The 22,629-nt window shown below is 34.6% G+C and overlaps 1 protein-coding gene across 1 annotated transcript in view; it reads left to right on the top strand.

Moving 5' to 3' along the window:
* TMPRSS15 (transmembrane serine protease 15) overlaps nucleotides 1–22,629 on the top strand; it is a 54,404-nt gene that overhangs the window by 11,693 nt on the left and 20,082 nt on the right. Inside the window, exons 9-19 of the mRNA XM_035896489.1 lie at nucleotides 1–79; nucleotides 4,761–4,869; nucleotides 7,605–7,714; nucleotides 9,727–9,864; nucleotides 11,209–11,358; nucleotides 13,685–13,787; nucleotides 14,261–14,411; nucleotides 15,612–15,753; nucleotides 20,248–20,337; nucleotides 21,631–21,756; nucleotides 22,228–22,359. The exon at nucleotides 1–79 is cut by the window's left edge and continues 18 nt beyond it. Coding sequence (XP_035752382.1) covers nucleotides 1–79; nucleotides 4,761–4,869; nucleotides 7,605–7,714; nucleotides 9,727–9,864; nucleotides 11,209–11,358; nucleotides 13,685–13,787; nucleotides 14,261–14,411; nucleotides 15,612–15,753; nucleotides 20,248–20,337; nucleotides 21,631–21,756; nucleotides 22,228–22,359 — 1,330 coding nt within the window. The remainder of the gene's footprint in view (nucleotides 80–4,760; nucleotides 4,870–7,604; nucleotides 7,715–9,726; nucleotides 9,865–11,208; nucleotides 11,359–13,684; nucleotides 13,788–14,260; nucleotides 14,412–15,611; nucleotides 15,754–20,247; nucleotides 20,338–21,630; nucleotides 21,757–22,227; nucleotides 22,360–22,629) is intronic.

The following is a 22,629-nucleotide window of genomic DNA, read 5'->3' as shown; positions in this document are numbered from 1 at the left end:
ACCTGCATTAGAAAAGATTTATTTTGTGATGGAGTCTTGGATTGCCCGGATGATTCAGATGAATCTGAAAAAAGATGTGGTAAGAATGTAAACCCCTGTAAATCAGTCTTTTTAACATACTTAAACCTGTCAGTAGTTTGTAAATAGTTTATAGGCAATAAACTGCATAGTGAAATTCAAATCAATTGTACTAAAAGTAATAAGGATTGTTATATCTGTATCTTGTAAATGGAAACAATTTTCTTTAAAATTCTCATTAATGAAGAATATGCTTAATAAATAATGAAGAAATGTTGTATTGTATAAATTATTAATTTAGATACATATAATGTAAATGATAAAATAATATAAAAAATTCATATGAAGTTTTGTACTAAAATAATAAAAATAAATTAAAATTATGACCCTATACAATTATAATGTCACATCACCTAGTATCAGAAACTACCTAATGGCATATTTGGAGTCAGAAGAGAGGTTTCTCTTTTGATTCCAGCATTAAGAATATCTTCATAGAAAACACTACAAACAGCTTTTCCCAGGTTACTCTGTTCACTCAGGTACATTGATACTCTACTTCCAGAAACCTAGATGGGGGGCAGTGGCAGCATTTTGCAGCCAGGGCAGGCAAGCGCGACTGTTGCCACGGCAGAATGGAGCCCTGGCAGGAACTCTAACTCTGTTTGTTGGCCGCCCACCTGCATCTCACTACTCTGGGTGCTGGGGAACGGGAGTGTCTGTATGACTCTGACACAAATGTTTGTGTTGCTGGCACCGCAATGAGGGATGCAAGATGATGATATGAAAATCTGGGCAACTGGCTCTAGGTGGCTCTGCCTGAGCAGGGGGTTGGACCAGTTGACCTTCAGAGGTCCCTTCCAACCTCAACCTTTCTGTGATTCTGTGAAATACTTACAAAACTGGAACCTGTTCGGTTTTTAATGGAAAAAGTTTATATCCTTCAGCGCCTAGTTTGTTTGCCTTTATCTGACTGCCTAGTTTCCCTGAGCACATTTTTGTGCAGAGCAGCCACTGCTCCATGTAGCAGTGAACACTGTGAAAATGTACCAAGGAGTCTGATTGCGTTGCTGCTTATCAAAGTGTGTGTGCAGCTTTTTGTTGAGGAGGCACGTGTGTTACTGTAGGTCTTCACAGTCTCAGCTCTCAGTTAAAAGTCTGTAAAGTTTTATTGCAAAGAGAACTTCTTAAATGTTTAGGAGAAGATGGAGCAATTAACTCACTGAGTGTTTTAGTAGGTTGGTGTTAGAAATCTGGAAATCTTACTTCCCTTCTGCTGTGAGAACAGCCTTCTGAGCTTTCCTGGAATAATGGTGGGGGCAGTCTGGTCTGAGCTTTCAGAAACATGTAAAATGCTGGGGTCTGGTTTAAAAACAAATAAGCAAGTAAAAGACCAATTTAAAAAAAATAAAAATCTGCAAGCCTGATTTTGAAGGCTGGTGACATGCTAAACCCTTCTGCCAGAAGCAGCATTTTCTTCAGAAAAAGAAGGTGGATTGCAGACCTGCCCATTACCTGCATTTTTCTGAGTTCAGCCAACTCAGAAGGGAGACTTAGCTGAACTTTTTGGAGAAAGTATCCATCAAAATACTTTTGTAGAACATCCAGTTACTATTAGTTTTAGCAGTTTCAGCTCATAACCTTACAGAAATACAATTCTGGCTGGAGGACAAATTGTTGCTCTGTGACTCTTATGTTATGTTTTCACTCTTAAGTTTTTCCATCCAAAACCTCAGAGCTTTTCTAAATTTATATATTTAGGTTTCTTAACAGACTTTGCAAAAACAGTGGAAGAAGCCGTATGCATATTTGGGATATGTGCCAATTTTCCTACCTATTTGATTTTTCACTTCTGTCCCATCCCTAGTGTAATTTATCACAGTCATATAAAAGCAAAAATTGTCTAGATTTTCAGAAGTCCTTCAGAGTTTCACAATGAGATTTACAGCCAATTCATAATTTGTGCTACAAGTGCCCTTGCACACAACAGAGTTGCTGCCCTTTAAACAACTTTGTTTTTTTCATCTTGATTATTATTCCTTCTGGTACTTCTGATTTTAGAATATGTTAGTGGGTTTAAAATATAGGACAGAAGGGTGAATTTTAATAGTCTCTTCCTGCTAAAGACAAAATTCAGTAAAATCTCAGATTCTCAGCAGAGATTCAGGCAACTGAACACCTTCATTTTTTTGGTTTTATTGATTAAACTTATCTTGAAAGGTTTCTTTCTGGCTCTGCAATGTAGTGCAGTAACAAAAGGCATTGCAAAAGTGCAGTTAGCAATTTCAATGAAAGGGTCTCTAGAGAAATGTGAAAGTCTGAACAGCATCTATTAATAATGGCTGGCATTGCTGAAAAGCAGCCATGTAGCACATAAGTGTAAGGAAAGGGAGGCTGGAGGCTGATCCCAGGAGGTGTTTCTCTCTGCAGACTCTCTCTGCAGTTATTATATGTCTAGGCTAACATTTTGTGATTGCCTACCTCACAGCATCACTATAGTACTGAGAGAGATTAATCATATGTAAGCCAGGAAGTAATGCACTGCCCTTGGCAGAGAAAGGTCCTGTCAAGTGAAATATGTGGGCTTGATCTGACCAGTTTGGGGAGCTTCTCCCTGCAATTCAAGGATAACTGGATTAAGCCCTCTTAATGTGCCCTGTGTGCAACATACGTAAATAGAAATGGACAGCAAGATGCATGTTGGGGAAAGTGGTTCCTACAAAAGATATCTCCTGTCTCATTAGGAGAACGACTGAGGCTTTTCTGAGGGCTCCAGGAGGCAGAAATGTAATGACTTTTGTGACCCTGCTTGTCTCTGACTACATCTGCCTCCTCCCTGCAACAAGGAAGCACTGGGAGGTTCTTCAGGGAAATAGGACAAGTCCCAGCTACCTTCCTCCCATTCCTGAGATACTAAACTCTAGCTATTGCTAGGCCATGGGTGAGCAGCCCAAAGACTTTTGCCTGAATCTTTCTGTCCAGTTTCAAGATACTCACTGCCTTGTAAGAGATTAGAAGAAACAAATAAAAGGAAACAGGAACAACAGAAATGAATTATTAACAAGAGCAAACTTTTGTCATGAAATTTATTAGAACAGTATGCTATATCTCTTTTTATTACTGCAGTGTTATAAACTCCTTTTTAGATCAGGCTGTGTCTTGCTAACCACTTGTCAACAGCTGGGCACTTTCTTTCTTCTCACACTGATTTTATTCTTCTCAGTGGGAAACGTTTATAAATTTTAGCCCATATGTAAGGACAGGAAACACATGAATTAAAATGGACAGTAAGACTACTTCTATACCAATACCCAGGTCTAAAGCTGTAGCCTATTCTGATTTAAAAGGTTACATAGAATAGTAACGCTCTCTTTCCTGGACCTTTTTTCTCTATGTATTTAAAATCTTATGTGTTCTGTTTTCCTCTCAAAGACCATAAGAATTGCAAAAGGGAATAAGTTTCTATTCCAGCTCATACATTAGACATATCATCATCGGTGAAGTTCATTCTGCACAATCTTTATTAGCAGTGCATGCCTGAGCCTGCTGGAAACAAAGCTTATTTTTTATGTTGTGTTTGCTACAGTGGTAGTCAGAAATAATTTTACATTATAAGTGAACAGACAAGGAGCCCTGATTTACCATTTTATCTATCATTTCCCAGAGGAGGACTATGCTCAATAAAATTTCCATTTAATTTTCAATATGATTGATTATTCATAATTTGGATAGTCATTATAGGTATGATTTCATTTCTGATGTTAATGAAAAGCTCTATCTAATTTCTGATTATCTGCCTCAGATTGATGAACTTGCCATTACCTCCCCAGGTAACCATGTATGGTACTGATTTTATCCTTATTTGAAAGCTCTATGATGCTTTCTGAAAAACTGAAGAAAAATCATCACCAGGCAGATACCTAACATAATGTTCAAAAGATTTAACAAAAGCTTCAATGGTGCTTCAGTGTCTGCTGGAATAACTCAATATGAACTAGCATTTCCAATCTTGCTGAGGCTTAAACCCACATTTTTTTGTAAATAACTGATTTTTAAACTGAAGAACATGTACAGAATGGAATAACAGCATGAAGGAAAGAAAACTAATAAAAGCTTTTTGAAAAAAATATGTGATGATGGATGACATTTACTTCAGATGAATGAATTCGATAGCTGGCATGAAACTTGGGATATCCACTTATCTCTTGGAGTACTTAGTAATATATAAGGTGAGGAACTAGGAAGCTCATAAAAGCAGAGATAGCAATAGTCAACCATATCCCTTCTTGCTGTTATTCACATGATACCAAATTGTTTCTGGTAGTGCAAACTCAGTTTCCTGATTTAAAGTAGCTGTAGATAAGAACTGTTAAGGCAAGATCCTGTTTCCTTACAAATGTATAAATAAAATGGAAGAAAGGGAGTTGGATTCATTGTTCCAACTGTTAGATTTGAATTATTTGGATTGGTTTGGACTAGTTTGGATTACCTGGATGTCTCTAATTCAAAAGTTAATTATCTGTACTGCTTTTCCTCTCATATAGTACTTTGAGATCAAATAGTCATAGGAATGAGAAATGGGAGTAAGTTGGTAGTGTGTTTTACTTTGTCTTCCAATTGTTGCTTACAAAGCATTTCCAAGATAATCCCTGTAAACCAATATCTAAGGTCATCCCCATTTTGGCTCTGATTCTGTTTTTCAAATGGAATTTTGACAAATGTTCTTCATTATATCTTTACAGCTGCAGTTTGTGACGGAAAATTTATGTTGACTGATTCCTCTGGGTTTTTTCAGTCTATGAATTATCCAAAACCGTATAATGCAAATATCATCTGCCAATGGATCATACTGTAAGACATTTTCCAATAATTTTCTACTAACATTTTTCTGATTATTAGGTGATATTTTTTCCTGCACATCGAACTTAATGCCATTTGTTTCTATTCCTAAATACCCCAGCATGGACAATATGTGATAGCATTTTCTCCTTTGTATTCATGTAACTTTTCTTTAAAAGCTTGCATGCCTAAACCCCATAACTAAATCAGTAATTTTCCCACTAATAAAAATTCTTAGGTATGATTTTGAGAAGTCTTGTGTATTATATGCATGTGCAGGAACATATTTGTAAGCTCAAGATAAATCATGTAACTCAAACTAATTACAAGATATTTGTTTCAAAGTATTACAGTAAATACTAGTCTTATATAATTGTTTTATATGATATAACTAAAAGGTGGAATTTTCAAGAATTCCCTTGTCATTTATAGGTACACATTTTGTCTGGGAGTTAACCGCACCTGTGCTCCTTAAGTCATTTAGGAATATGTTTTAAAAGCACATGAGTATCATTTGACATAATAGCACCAAATGCTTTCTAGACCCTAGGAACAAGAAGTAGAATTTATTTAATCAAGGATACATACCTACAGGGAGGGACAGCTATTTGACTTCAATACTCAAGCTCCACTTCATAGGCCAGGGGAAAAAAAAAGATAACTATACTATGTGACAAATCTCATCCTAAAGTACACATCTAAAATAAGTTATATGATTGCAAGTTGGAAGCTCCTAAACATCCCTACAATGACTGCCAACTCAGAAGTTACTGCTTTGAAGGGCGGTAATTCTTATTAGGGATTTGTAGTAATGGCCTTCCTTTGAGAAGTATTAATTTGGTAGAAGAGTTTCAAAGAAGATTAAGGAAATGCCTTTAAAATTGGATAAGAACTAGACTTCTCATTCCCAAGGCTCCTTTGAAAGTGCTAACCTTTGAGTTTGTTCAGGTCTTTGGTCTTCATTTTGACACTTCCAAGAAAAAGTCAAGTTTCTCCTTCTGTTTAGTACATTTGTTCCTTCTAATTTTTAGCAATACTATTCACCAATAATTACTGACTACACCTTGTTTTAGAATACAGGTGTGTCACAGGAAAAGCACAAGCTTGTATCATTCAGAATATAAGCCTGACTTGTTCGTTAGTTCAAAGTGCTACGGAATAATAGCACGATAAATAATCGAGTCTTAAGTGCACTACTTCCCTCTAAGCTGTTAATTTTGCTTCAAATGCTGCTATAGCTGCAAGAAGCATTGCATTAGGTAGATATCTATATGAGGTATGTAGCTAACAAAAGCTTAATTTTGGAAAGAATCATGAGTAATCACAAATAATATAATGCAGGTGCTGCAGGTCTGTGTAATTACAGATGGATCAATGACAAAAACCATCTGGTTTTATTTTCCAGTTATCTATTTTAAAAACATCTGGCATCATTGGCAGTAAAGGCCTGAAAAATTCAATGTGGTACTAAAATTTTCTCTCCCTTTCTAACAGAATTTTTTCTATGAGGGAATATTTTGGATTTTCCAGTAACCAATGAGAGATATTTTATCCTATTATTTTTATAATCCCTATAAAAATGTGTTAAAAGTCACCCTATAATACACCCAAGGTTTGATTTCTCTTCTGCCTTTTTTTGTCTAGAAAGATTTCCCCATTACCTTCAGGAAAAACATTTACATTTTCACCCCATTTAACTCCTCTCCAAATTAAGATGTAATTTCCTTTGCTTTTAAAAGAGCAGTATGCTTAATATATCCCCTAAAGATTAGCTTCCTGAAAGATTACCTTTCAACTATATGTTTTACTCTTTTCAAATCAAAGATATTTTTTTTTTCCTTTGGAGAAATACATAACCAAAAAAAAAGAAAAAAAAAAAAGCAAATGCAAATATTCAAATATCTACTTCACACATCTTTACTAATCACTACTGATAAGCACCAAGATTGCTGTTGAACAGCAATTGAGCATCTCAGTTCCAGAAAACAACAAATAGTGGTATAGGAAGCTAGGCTGATTGTGATAGTAGATTTCTACAATTTGGACTACCATACATGTTTAGTAGAAAGGCAATGGGAGAGCTACTTAAATATAGATTACTGAAAGAACATAACTTCAACAAAATAATACCCAGCATTTTTTACACTTTAGTTAAAGTGACTTTTGTTATTATACTTACTGGGTCATGGTCAGGTTTGATAACATGTCGCCAAACAGTAGGTTTGAGATCCTTAAATCTTCATGCAAATCCTGTTTTTGTCATAAGAGACATTATTTTGGACTTTGAGAAGACAGATTTTGATATCTTGCTATTCATACTGATACCATGATACCATTCCTCTGGCTTTAGAAAGTCTATGTGAGCAGTGAGATGTTTTCCATTAGTAATATGTATTAAAAAGTAATTTTAAATTAATAAGATGCAGAGAAAAAAACCTACAAAAAACTGTTCAGCTGAATATCACATTCTAAAGTTTAGAAGATTCAGTTCCTAAAATATACTTAACTCCAGTGAGTAAAGGAGTACTTGTACTGTTACAAAAGGTTTATGCCCTATTCCTTTGGTAATTTTACAAGCTAGGAGTTAGCCAAATTGGTCATCTTGATTAATAATTTTGATTAATGTAATTTCACATTGTTTCCGAATTTAACATTATTCAAGCACACAAAGAATTTACTATAGTCAAAAAAAGATTACTAGAACATCACTTTCAGTTCTGAGGTTTATTTTTCTCTTGTTATCTTAGAGTGCCTCAAGGGTTATCCATTAAGCTGAACTTCACTTCTTTTCATACACAACAATATGCGGACAATTTAAACATTTTTGAAGGTATAGGACAAAACAAGATTTTAAGAGGTAAGGGTTTTTTCAGCTAATATTACTTTTCCATTAATAAAAATTAAGTGGTAAAATAAGCATTTTGAAGTGAAAAAATTGCATGCATATGTTTAACTGGAAGAATAGATCTCTGTAAAGCTACCGTGTTAGGCAATTGATCTCAATATACATATCTACTTATACAAAGAGACCAGATAAATGCTTCCCTAATATATTAAAGAAATCTCTACTTTTTTTAAAGACCTTATTTGAATGATCTTGATAACTTCACCAGATCCATGACCTTGGGGAGTCCATGGTTCATTGGCAATATGTTGTCAGAAGATCCTCTATAACATCACATACAGTAACATAAAATGAAAAGATCTAAACTGAAACTGTTGTGAGAAGTACTATGATACTCCCTGAAATTCATTACAAGCATGGCATTGCTTTCCTCAGACTTTGAAATATTGATGATACCTTATCTCTGTCTCTATATTCTATTTTGGAAAACTGGGATTTTGCTCATTTTTCGCAAGACTCAGTCTATCCAACTGAATTCCATCAGAGGTGGAATACATATACTTGAAGATAAATATATAGAGATAAGACAGAAAGGTATTTATTCATCTTTATTTTGAAAGCAGGGTGAGAACGGGAAGGAGAAATCATATAAGACTCATAAAATAAAGAACGGAGAAATTCTACCCTTTCAGTACTGCTTTGAATTTTATCCCCCTTTGACATTTCAATTTAGAAGTGAGAGATTGCTTCAGTATTCTCTGCAGCAACCATTAGCTTGCATGGTTTTAAGGACTGCTGTGGAGATGACCACTGATACCACAAAGACAATGTTAAAGACTGTATTTCTGTGGATTGCCTAAAACTTTGCAGTTTGAGGGATAGATTTCCAGGTATTGGAAATACCAAATGTAGAGGAAAGAAGGACTACAAGGCATTTCCAGATTAAGACTCTCCACTTAAGTAAGTAAAAGAACCTGAGAAGAAGAAAGGAAAATATCACACACATAATTAAAAGTGTGAAAGATTACCCCTATTGTATTTCCTTAATAATTTGACACTCTCAAATATATAGTACTACAAGTAGGTAAATAGCTCTTCCTCAGAAAAGCAAAGTCTACCTGTTCAAAATTGGGCAAGGACTTCAGAAGAAAAAGAGTGGAGGCAAAAACTTTCACAGAACAATGAGGCATTCAGGATTTTCTTTATCCTGAATACAATCGCTAGTCTAACTGTTGTTGCCTGGCATCATATCAGCTTTAGATGGAGGAGCAACTTTTTTACTGTGTGATGACTTGTATTGATTCTTTCACTTCAGACTTAACAGAATTTATATGAGTGAATTTACATTGATTTAGAATTTAAAGTCAAAATTTAGATACATTGTACCATACAATCCTAGAACTGCCCAGGTTGGAAGGGACCTTGAAAGATCCTCTGGTCCAACCTTTCATGGAAAAGGGAGCCTAGGTGAAATTATCTAGCACCCTGACCAGTCACTTCTCAGAACATTGCAATTGTTCCAGTACTGTATGCCTTCATGCATACACCACAAAATGAAATTGCTATGTAATTTACAATTTCCTTACTCGTTGAATATCTGTAGGTGTATGTGCTAATTAGTAAACTGTAAGAGAAATTATATATAACAAAAATATGTAACCAGTACTGTGATTCTGGAGTTTCAGAGTGCACGTTCATAAATTTTGAGAACATATACAGAACAATAAGCATGGATATGAAGTTTATAGCATTGCATATGTGTACTATAAGAGATATTTCGCCACTTGCTGGTATCTATATTGATGGATATGAAATATAGGATATGCAGAATACTTATATGTCAGTCAAACAGCTAAATGCTTTCACAGTTTTGAAGCTATTGCAGGCAGGATCACAGTGCAAGAGGGAAAGCATTCTTTAAGACTCAAAAAGTTAATCCACTGTATTTTTGTGACAGTACTGGGGATTTTAATGTTCATGAGATTGTTTTTTCTCTGACTATATTATTCTTTATTTGTTCTCAGCTTCTCTCTCAGGGAATAATTCTGAGACAATTTATATATTTTCTCATGAGGCTACAGCACAGTTCATATCTGATTATTCTGAAAATTACAATGGCTTTAATGCAATGTACACTACATTCAATGCAAATGAACTAAACAGTAAGTGTTCTTTTTGTGTATGTGTTTGTTTGTTTGTTATCCCAGAAGTTTGGTAAAACTATATTTTCAGTTTGACAAAATGGAGATGAAGAGGGAAGCAGTACTTTCTGGCCCAGTCCACTAACTAGATCCACTTTGAGAAATTTCTTACTATTTTAAAGATCAAATCACTGTTTGCAATAAGACTGTCAACAGGTTTACAGGACCATACCTAGCAGTAGGGTGATGCCTTACAAAGTTAATCTGTTTAAATACGAGTAAAACTCTGGCCATATCTCCATCAGATTCCCCTCAGCCAGATTGTTCACTAATGAACACTGTTGAATCACTAACACTAATCAGTATTCTGTGATCACCTGACAGTACCTACTCTCCAGAGTTTCTGATGTCCTAAGTCATTGTCACAAGTAGTAGTCTCAAATGGTAAAACTAAGATTCAGGAAAATACCTGCTACAATAAATAGACACTGAAAAAAATCCAGGTGCAGTAAATCTACAGTGACAACAAAATGCAGCAATATGATTCATGCATTGGTGTTCTTTAGTAGTCAGAAAAAAAATTAGATGCAGTTTGGACAAGTGAAGGCTTCTTCAGCTGCTAAATTTTGAGCAGGATGAGAGTAGGGGAAGTGGCTGGGAAGAGAGAAGCTGCAGGAAGCATCCAGGGTGCCAGCAAATTCTTGTCACATAGAAGCCCTTGGCTGGGGGCTGACCTGCACTTCAAGACATCATGAAAAGACACTGAATAAAATATCATGGGAAGAAAAGTTATAAGGATGTTGCAACAAATATATGTGAGCAAGGAAGGAGCAAAGGAGAAGGACAAGTATAGGGGCATCCCTGGTGCATGGGACATGGTTTAGTGGTGGGATGGCAGGGTTAGGTTAAAGGTTGGACTCAATGATCTCAAAGATCTTTTCCAACCAAAGTGATTCTATGATTCTATGGAGAACAGCACTTATCTTCTGAGCATTCAGCTCTGGTGATGAGCCCTTGTATCTGGAGCAGTCCAGGCCTTGGCAAAGAAAAGAGGAAAAGCGCAGGGTTAGCCCTTGGTGTTAGCTACGCAAGGAGTCCTCTCTCATTCCTCCACCACATTACTGGTGAAGGATCACAAGAGAAAGTTGATGAATGAGTGCAAGATCATGCAGGGCCACCTTCAGCAACAGTATTTTGTTAACAAGTACAAATGACACATTGCATAAAAGAGGAAATTGAGTTACCGTGGGTTCTGGTTTTGAAACATATTTAAAAATTCACATTGTCATTACTTATTCTTATGTAATTATGAGAAAATACTTAATGTCTCTGTCATTTTTAGTTACTAGAAGTTCTTATTCACAGATTATGAGAAAGTCAATTGCACTTTTGAAGATGGCTTTTGTTACTGGTTACAAGATATAGATGATGATTCCGACTGGGAGAGAGTTCAGGGCCCTACCTTTCCCTTTATGAGTGGTCCTGATTTTGATCATACATTCGGCAACATGTCAGGTAAGATCAAATACAAGTTGATTGCAGATTAAAGGAAAAGCTTGATTTAGCTTATGTTATACCACCATATAGTGGTTTCTTCATAATGGTATTATTGGGATGTAATTTTATTCTGCCATAAAAATGAGGGCAGGAGGCTACGAGACAAAATGTTTTATACTACCGATTGCCATCTTGTGGAAATATTCCAAAACTAAAAGAAGAAATGAAAGAATAGATAAAGATATTAAAGTGTGAGGTATTGAAAAGTTTCAGTGATGTTAATATGCTAAAGTGCCTTATCCGAGAAAGGAATTTCTATTATGCAACAGTGTTATAGGTCATATAACTGCATGTTTATCTTAAGGAAGAAAACACATGTATGTTTGAGAAATCACTTTTATTTCATCCCTGTCTACTGGTGACATCCTCATGGTTGTCAAGGAATTATTTTGATTTAACATAAAGTTGACCTGCAGGGTACATAGGGCACTTGTGTCCCCAGTTAGAATTGCACACCAAGCATACTAATTTTCAACACACATGCAAAACACAAAAACACTCCAGTAGCTGATATAGCATATCAACTTAATTGGAAGAGTGATCAGATCAAATGTGGGTTTTAATTAAAAAGACAATACTGATAGGAATCAGATTTTGAAGGTGTATCATGAATGCTTATCCCAGAATTAGACTCCAAAACGTTTTTTCTGCTTCAACAGGAAAATCAAACAATCTCTTTCTCAGGTGATTTGTCAGTCCAGCCAAAACCAGTTATCATAATTTGGATTTTGCAATGATTATATGTATTCTATTCAAGACTTATACAGAACTTATTCAGTGACAATTAACTGGAAAAATTACAAGTTATTCTGGAAGAAGTTACTCGCAGGAAAAGAAAAATATTATTCAGCGTGTTATTGGATAGAAATTTTTCACCTCTCTGAGTAAATGCACGTCTTCTAAACAATCATCAGAACACTGTTTTATCTTCCCTGAATATAAATCAGATTAAAACATGTAAAATTTGTTTAATAAAACACTTGCCCATGATTTCTAGCTCTCTTAAAAATGCTAATTTATTTTAGGTGTTCTGTTTCACTGTGCTAGGTCTAAGCTGACATATGTAATACTGTTATAGATATTGTTGCTATTATATTGAATATTCAAATTTGTATGACCTGTGTTTGAAGTAAAAATGTGAGCTGCATCATTAATATTTAGCTATTACATACATTCAGTGAGACAGTGTATTTTTGTTTTGCTGCTCTTCAAAAGCAAAGGACTTAATACATACTCAGGAATTGATTCTGAATGCTCAGAGAATTGATGAAACAAAGACAGAGAACTGTCTCTTTGCCTATATGAAGACCTTTTCTGAAGAAGAATGCTATGCTCATTTTCTTGAAGCTAGGCACCATCTATACTTTAATACGTGCTTTCTAAGTCAATACAAGAATTAAAGGTCTGATTCACATTTCAGACTAATTTTCAGGTACTTTAACCTCTCATATGAAAAAGCTAATTAATCTAGAAGTATAAATAACAGAATATAATATATATTATTTTAATGATATAATTATATTTATATTTATTTGTAAATTCTATGAATATAATATTTGCATATAAATGTGTTAGATGATAGATAGAATTAAATCTAAGATTACAGCTGTGATCTCAATAAATCAATAATTTAATAAAGCAAGAATTTTATTTTAGGACTTTTAATTCTACCTAATTTTTATTTTCTTGTGAAAAATCACAATGCTTCTGTAGCCTGACCTCAAGTTATATTTCCATATGGCAGCAAGAAGTCCAAATTCCCAGCTGCAAGGAATTTCCCCAAATAATGTATTCCTCTAGTTTGAAATGCTTCACCTTCATATAAAATATTCATGTAGTCACTCTCTTACCCCCCTCAAAATTCAACCCATTTTTCCCATTATTATGTGGATAAAAGTTATAAAAATGTCAGATAATTATTCTGCAAAATCATAAGCAATGTCAAACAGGAAGAAATTTTTATAAACTAAGTAGAAATCACCCAGGTGAATCTCTGCCTTCACTAAATAAAAGGCAGGTCTCCCACTGACTTTAAAAGGACTAGTTTCCCATTTCATATTTAGTTCTGAGGGGTGTCCAACAAGCTTAAAAGCTCTTTTTAATATGTTGTTGACTGATGAATATAACTTATGATAATCATTCACATTTATTGTGTCAGGAATCTTCCAAGTCATGTAACACTATCTGTATTTGATATTATTGATATTATTTTTGATGTAAAAACTCTCATTTAAAATAAAAATCAGTAATGCTGTACTGACTAAATGTGTTCATTGCCTTGCAGGATTTTATATTTCAACACCCATAGGACTTGGATTTGGAGAAGAGAGAGTCCGGATTCTGAGTCTGCCTTTGGTCTCTTCAGATTCATCTTGCTTAAGCTTTTGGTATCTCTCATAATTCCTAAACATATATTTTGTTTAAGAATAAAACCAAATAGCTTTCTTTCATATAGAATATTAATCCAAGTCAATGTGCCAGCAATAAAAGCCCATTTCTGTTTGGATTTCCATGATCAGTCTCAACTCCAGGCCTGAAACTTTGACTCCTTCATAGGTTTGATTCTTACAGTTAGCTTTAATGTATTTTCTTTTTCACCCTGCATCTAATATGAATTTCTATATAGAAACTTTAAGAAGCCCTGAAATGTCTTCTGTCATGAAGCTTAACTAGGCCTCTGCAGAAAATGTAGCAAAGTACCAAGTAAAACTTCCAGGTGTAACCTAAACACACAACTCATTTAATTCTCAAGCCTACTGCAAGTTAGTCCTAATTGCATAAAAACATATAAAAAGCTTGATGTTATTTCATCAAATTCCACTTTGTTCTAATACTAACAAAATTGCTCTTCCCCATGTAGGTATTTCATGTACAGTGAAAATGTTTACCGTTTAAGAGTTAGTGTAAGTAACGAGCATGGTTCAGAAAAGATCATTTTCCAGAAAGAAGGAAACTATGGAAACAGCTGGAATTATGGACAAGTAACTTTGAATGAAACATCTGATTTTAAGGTTTGTTAAACTGCTAGTTCTTTTAAAAATTTACTTTGTCTAAACTGATATCAGAGTTTTCTGCCAAATGAAATGTTCTAAAGATTATATTTAGTACTGTTAGCTAATGCATGCCATCAAATAAATGTTAACATGCAGAACACTGAAGTACCCATTTAAATTGTCATCCCTTCCTCCTTCCCTGCTCTGGAATTTAAAGTATTATTATTGTGGAAAACAGAAAACCTTAACATTGTCATGGGACAATGAATGTTATCATGAAAGAGAGCTTTCCACAAAACAAGGGTGTTCAAAACCTATTGAAATCTGATGTGGAGTATAAAATCTCAACAGTGAGTGTGACATAAAGCACTTAGCCATGAGAAGATCTAAATACAAGTAACTTTAGATTTTGAAGCAGTATTTTCACTAACTAACTACAGAATAATTCACTGAAAGCATGTTCCAGACGGAAATGTATTTGGTGCCACATGGTTAAAAACTGACCTAACTTGCCTGTAAATAAAAGGAGAAGACTTATGCTAGACAGTTCCTTCAGCAACTCTCTGTTGAAAAAAAGTTTCTTTTTGTAGGTATTTGGGATGGCTTGTTCTGCTATAGTAGTTTTGATTGATGCAAAAACACTGTCAGAAAGATGCGTTTACTATCTGAGGAAGTAAATGCATCTGTGACCTGGCTGCATCAGATTTCCAGCAAATGTGTGTTTTATGATCTTAAGAAGAATGCTATACCTATCTGTATTTCACCAGCACAAGTTCCTTGATAGTAGGATTACTTTAAATACATGGATATTAAAACAACAACAAACAAATGAGATTACTTCTAATTTTTCATGGAGATACATCATTAGATCAGGAGAAGTTTGGACTGATGAGATGAGTGATACAGTATTTGTGTCTCAAAAATTAAATGTATTTACATATAAAAGTAGAGTTATTGAATAGTTTTAAATTGTGTTCATCATTTATACAAAGAAGTTCCTGCATTCCTTAGAATGATCCATTCGGCTTGCATAGAGCTGTTTTGTTTTGTGAAGAATCCTGTCTCATCCCTGATGCCCTCCTCTGAGTGTAGCACCAGTGTAGATTACAGTGGAAATAAGAACATTCAAGAAAGAAGACAGAATGGTTCAGCATAGGAAGCTGAAAAATTTTTCAATACATTATAAAATCCTAATTTTTTTTTTTTCATGAATTCCAGGTTATTTTTGATGCCTTTAAAAAGCATGGTCCCAGTGATATTGCCTTGGATGACATTGGCTTGACAAAGGGAAAGTGTAATCAAAGTATTTATGTAGAGCCAACTGTGATTCCAGCTGTTACTACCACCCCTTCAGTTCCTAGTAAGTAAACACTAAATTACAGTTGACTGCCATTTCCTATTACTGTATTTGTGTTTGAGTGATTCCGAAATTTTCAGCCTTCAGTTTTGTAAAAAACTCTCTTCAGCATTAAAAAGTTATCTTCAGGATAACATACTAGGAACCAGGTTCCCTGCCCACGGCTCCATTGATAGCAACAGAACTGGTAGATTCACGACTTAAGTTATCAGTACAGTATCTTTCTGAACTTGAACAGTGGAAGATACTTAAAGAATTTAGAATTTTTCTCTAAAATCTTTAATTAGTAAAGCTTCCAGGAAGCTACTGAAGAGGAAGGAAGAAGAAAGAGAAGGGAGATTATAACCTCTATATTTGAAATTATAAGCAATATAGCAGGGGAATAAGAGAATGAGCAAAGTCACATAATAATATAACTAGAGCTCGTAACAGTAAAAGTTCACAAAGCTCTGAGAACACATGCACACTGAAAGCTCCTATATTTAGGGGAATTAATCTGTAATAGTGCCAGAATGGTTTAAGAATGGAGCACGATCTATGCGAATTTCTAATAACCAAAATGGAGGTATTATCTGGAACTCACAATGAATGAATTTTTTCCAATATTTATTTGGCTGTATTGTTATTCCAACTATATTTAATTACATTAAAAAGGAAAAAGAAAGCAATATTTGCTTTGAAAAAAAATTATATAGGGAAACAGAAAGGACAGAAGAATAGTTAGCAGTTCTTTTGGTTTTGGACAAAATGAGTGGACAGAAAAAACCAGTCAAAGGACTCTCCACTCCTTGATCTAATGAGAGCTTTGTACAGCTTCATCCAGACCGATCGTATTGCAGTCTTTTAGAGGAAAGCACAGAGAATTAAACATCTTCAAAACATTCCAGTTTCACGGAGTTAGTTAGAAGAACCTCACTGAGAAAAATATGAAAAAATACCTTTAGTCATCATTATAAATCTGGAAAACATATATAAAACAATAAAGAAACATTGCATATGCTGTTAACCAGGTCCAAAGCAAAAACTGTTATACATATGAATAAAGCTTGTGGAAAAAATCATTAAAATATGTGATAGGGCTTTGTAATTTTTTGTGAAAGAGGCATGAACTTTCTGGAAAAAGAGATTTCTATAAAAGGCCTATTCACAGATAGCTTCAAATCATTAAAACAAACAGTGACTATGTTCCATGATTGCCTCCTCTTAGAATTATTGTCACTTACAAAGCACAGCTAGTTCCTCTCTTGACAGCAGATAATTAATAAAAATAGTATAAAATTGAAATAATAGAAAAAGACTGTTTGCATTGTATTCATGTTGAAGCACTGTGTACTAATATTGTCATGCTATCAAATCTATCACATCTAAATCTACTGCATCAGGACAGGTAAGAAAACAAAACCTTCTAAATATAAGAGCAAAATTCAGTTTTAGAACTCCATCCTGAGACACAGGGAGGTAAAGTTTAATAAGATGTCTCTGGCAGCAAAATTATATTGTAATAACACTAGCAAATTCAGTTATAATTTACCAAAGTGAGTTTTGGAATTTGATTGCAGTTTTCATTAAAGTAATACTGTGGAGAGGTGCTGATGTCTGCCACCTACAGACATCTTTCAAGTCCTGTGGGTAAACGCACCTCACAAATTGGCATCAGTCTAATGATTAGTTGTAGAATGACCCTGTGGCAAACAGCAGCTGAGTGCTGCTGTCAAAACACCCAAAAAATGTCATTCAAACCATAGATCCCTACCTAAAATATGAGGGTGTTTTTAATATTCAAAAAAAGGAAGTGGTCATGTGGCATATAACTCCTTATGAAACAGATTAGAGAGGATCCACACTGTCTTTCAATATTATACAAGAGCAGTCTAAGCTGTTGCTGGGGAAAAACTAACTTGTCTGCATAACTTTGTTGAGGCATGCTATGTATACGCTATGTGTAACCTGCTGAAAAAAAAGTGAAAGTTATCAATCATCTTCAAAGAAGTATGAAATTACTTTGATGGATATGGTGCAAGCTTACTAACACTAATGGTTTCTCTACAAATGTCCTGTCTATAAACAAGAGATGAAAGAATTTGAGCTGAGCCAATTTCTTTTGCTATACTTAGAGCTTCAGTAAAAGGCACTGGCATTGTTCACAGTGCCACAAAAGCTCATTGAAAAGTCAAATAAAATTTTGGTGGTGGGAAAAGGAAGATGGATTTGCTTTTGTCTTTTGCACAAGACTGTCAGCTTACACTTTCATCTAAAACAAAGATTGCTTTCATCTTCATATTCATTTATAACTTGTCTTTTAACACAAAAAAAAAAACCAGTGTGGAATTTATAACTTGTCTTTTAACACAAAAAAAAAAAAAACCAGTGTGGGAATTACTGTGTAGATTCCACACTTACGATGTGTACGGCAATATAAATTAAAATTTTGGCCAAAGCACAGGGGAATTTTTTTTTTAATAGGTCATATATCATCTTTGACAGCGTTGAGAAAATAATCTATTATGCTTGATGAAAGGACCAAGACTATTGGTGCTGATTGCTATTTGATTCTCTGAGTGACAGCTATACTAATACCTCCACGTAAATTTGTGTTTAAAGATCACTGGACATTTTTAAAAATTTTTTTCAGACATGAGTGAAATCAATTACCTCTATCATTTTTCCATGCGAGAGGAAGAAGATCATTACTAATGTGCCTTACATGTAGTCAACACCAGATCAGATTTCATCATAAGTTGCCCCTGTTCTGCCATTAAGAAAGTTGGTTTTGCTCTGCTCATATCATCAGACGGTAGTGGCTAAGAATCATATTCTTCATGCAGCTTTACAGTAGTGGCGTGTCTGTTTGTACGTGCAATAAAGTTCCATAAAAAAAGCCAATGTAATCTTTATTTGTTGTTAATGGTATTTACAGAAAGTAGTCCTCATCGTGAGCCATACAGCTGAAACATAATACGTGTGTTGGTCAGCGTGTGATTGTTAACAGTTCCTTTCACTTTCAGAGAGTTTGGCTTTTCTTGCCAGGAGGGATTTGGTGAAATAGAAAGTTTTATAAGATGGCTGTTGTGAGAAAGTTCAGATCTTTCTTATATTTAGTGGAGCTTCCTACAAGTGGGATTCAATGGGCAAAGTCAGTAGGGCTTGTAGATTATGCAGTCCCCAAGTGGCTCAGAGTATGCAATACTGGCTGCCATAACGAAATGCAAAATTTGAGCCACAGAGGGTGGTGGCGGTGAGTATTAAAGTTTAGCCGAAGTCTGAAAGTTAAAAAAAATCAATTTTAATTCAAAGAATAAAACAAAAAACAAAATTTAAAAGTTAGATATCTTCTGCTTTAATTTCTATTTCCTGAAGCAGGTGGAGGAGCACTGATTGGTTTTGAATAAAGTAACTGCAAACAACAGAAGTGGGAAACCACCAAAGTTCATTCTGATGGTACAACTGAAATGAAAATAAACAATATTTCTCAATATGAAGTAAAGTTTTGAAATATGAAGCTGACGTATTTCAGATGTAAACCACCATCTAAACTATATATTGAAAAAGAATACTGAATATATAAAGTACCATTAGCTATGTCTATGTGTGTGAGTGTGTGTATGTGTGTGTACATACCTACAATATTTGCTTTTAAACAAATTTTATTCATTTTTTTATATAAGTGCCTGTACATGTTTATGATAAAGAGTTTCTTATTGGAGCAGTTGTTTCAAGGAAAAAGCAAATGGTTACTTTTGCCATTTACAAGTTTAACAAGTTTTTAGGGTCCTGATGAAATCAAAATAACAGTATAAAGGGGTTTTTTGCTATAAGGTTTATTTGCTAGGTGACAAAATGGTCTTTACTTCGGTATCTCTCCTAATGTTGCAAGAAGATCAATCAGATAATAAGCAAGGCATACAAGCTAAGTGCATAAATAGGTTATATTGAATGGGGGAGGGCTTTCCTCTCTGACATTTTCTAGCTTTTATATTAATGTACTAGTAAATTATACAGTTGACTGTATCACCTTCTGTTCTTCATATTTTCTGTCATGTGCACAGCTTGCAGACTAATAATCACCAAATGAACAACAGTCTGTGTCCTCTCCCGAATTACACGGGGAAGATTTCTCATAGCACCATTGTGAATACAGTTGTGCAGCTGGGCACTAGCACTTCACAACCAGCAATATATGAACTATAGCTGTAGATAACACTATGGCATTAATTGTGTATGTCAGGAGGTCTGACTTGGACACTGTAACTAATACAGACAGTGAATTTCTTACATACCTCTCTTCCTCAATTGTCTGTGTCCTTACCAGAGTGTTGGCTTCTCATAACTCATGGTTTAAACTTTAAACCAATGGCACCGTAACTGAACCCTTACAGAGATGAAGTTAACTTGAATATCCTCTTCATAAAATTACTTTTTCCAAATTATCTTTGTTACAATGGACTGCAAAAGTAAGAAAATATGTTGATTATGTTTTTTAAATGTTTTATTTTTCAGCTGACTGTGGAGGGCCTGTTGAACTCTGGGAGCCAAACAGTACATTCAGCTCTGAAAACTTTCCAAACAATTACCCTAATCAAGCTTTTTGTAAGTCATTCTTCTCCAAGTCTTCAGGAAAAGTTTAGCCTTATAAAAGCAGAGATACTAAATCTACTTTCCCAAGTCAGATGCTGTCAAGCAAGAAAGATCTAAGCTATATACAGTGGGATCTTTTAACTGAAGTCTATATGGCACTTAGCAGAAGCTAAGGAGTAATGTGCCGGTTGATTAAAAAGTGATGAAGACAAGCATAATCCCTTGGAATAGGTTCAGACAAGCTAATTCCATCACGCCTATTATGTCAAATATCTATGTCAATGTAATAACAGACAAGGTGCTGAAAGTCCCCATTTTACCATTACACCTCAATGTATTTGCCAGATTAATATCATCTCTTCTGTTAAATAGTTAATGTTTTCTAGGGGCAAAGGATGTGTGTATGAATTTTGCAAGGGATCTGCTCTTTACTGAATATTTCTTAACATAGTAGTGAAAAGACATTGTTATTCTACTGATGTTACTTGATTTAGATTAAGTTACCGCTGGCAAAAGTGAAAATGTTTCAAGGTGGTCCACCATGTGATGTTGATGGATGAAGCAAGGAAAAGAACTCTGTCATTGCTTCTTAATGAAATTTTAATTATTTATTACTTCACCTTTAACTGGAGAATTGTGTTGCAATGCTAATCACAAGAGTTGTAATTTTGTGTTTCTGTTCAACTTGAGATATGGCTCTTATTTTCAGGAATTAATTTCACAAGATCCCAAATGAGATTCACAATAATGAGAAAATACTTTTCATTCTAAGAACAGATTAAAACCCAGTTCTTTTTTCTTAACTTTCTTTACATTACCATAGTATCCACACTTATGTAGATCAAATACAATAAAGCATAGGCTAAACAGAAGCAAATACTTCTCTAAAAAGACATATAACTTGAAAGACAGGCTTCTGTGACTGATTATAGAAATTATCTTACTATCAGATAGGACTTAAGTGACAAGAATATTGGTCACATTTTCACAGCTATCAAAGAATTAGCTTTGCTACTTTAGGGAAACTCATAGTTGTCGCGGATGATAAAAAAAAAATGCATGTGTGTATGTCCTAGGAGCCTAAATCCAGTTTTCAGAAGTGTTTTACTGAATGAGAGTCAACTGAGTTTTGGAACCAGACAGCATAAGTTGCTTTTAAAGACAAGATTTAGACTTCTAAGTCTCTTGGTTGATTCTTAATAGTTTACCAGAGATTCTTTTTTCCCCAAAATCCTTCAACATAAAGATGACATAGTAATTGTAACAACTGATAAGGTGATTTTTTTCTGTGTTATTATTTTCTAGGTGTGTGGTACTTAAACGCTGAAAAGGGAAAAAACATTCAACTTCATTTTCAGGTTTTTGATCTGGAAAATATTTATGATGTAGTTGAAGTCAGAGATGGCAGAGGACCAAATTCCTTACTTTTGGGCAAGTAACAGCATTGGGCACTAAAATTAATGTAATCAGGCAGCTGGAGCAAACTGGTGGATATAATATAAAGGAAATCAATTCTCTCTAATTTCTTTTTACATTTCTTCACATTTTTGTGTCTCAGAAATTAGGAAAAAAACTTGAGAAAGCATACTTTATATGACATCACATTTCCCAAATGTTTGCACACACATCTTTCTATGCAATCCAAATGAAATTAAGCTCTCAATAAATAAGACTGCTCATGTATGTGGACAAACAGAAGTACAATCTCTTAGTCAAACCTTATTTTTCTGTACTGATGTGTCAAATTTGGGGTTAAGCTTTTATTATTGCAGTCTGATAGCAGTTAGGTTTGGGGGAATAACTGTATTCATGTGGTAACAGTATTTGCTTTTGAACCCAAAACATTTTGAAATATGTGAGAACAAAATAGATTCAATGTATTCATGTTCTCCTGGAGAATAGCTGTCTATACAGGACAAGACCCATTGCCAGATGTCTTCTCTACAACAAACCAGATGACAGTAATCTTCCTTACGGACAAGTTGGCAACAAAGAAGGGATTCCTTGCAAACTTTACTACTGGCTACCATCTAGGTAAGCATATGAACCCTTATATTTAAGAGGTTATACCACTGGTCAAATCCATTTGAGAAAACATGGAGAGTGGAAGGTGACTCTCGGCCCTTGATCAACAGAAACATGAAAAAGTTAAAGAGAAAATGCCTAGAAGTTACCCATATTTACTTTATGTTTTCTAGCACAAAAAGTGACATTTTTGTTGCTTTAGTGTAATTGGACCAATGTCAGTATCATCTGCAATTCTGTGTGATATTATGTGAAAAGTTGACTCAGTATTTTGACCAA

This window comes from Egretta garzetta, unplaced genomic scaffold, assembly GCF_000687185.1.
Source record: "Egretta garzetta isolate BGI_Z169 unplaced genomic scaffold, ASM68718v1 scaffold45, whole genome shotgun sequence".
NCBI lineage: Eukaryota > Metazoa > Chordata > Aves > Pelecaniformes > Ardeidae > Egretta > Egretta garzetta.
The sequence above is the reverse complement of the archived record's forward strand: the minus strand, read 5'-3'. Positions and strand labels throughout refer to the sequence as shown.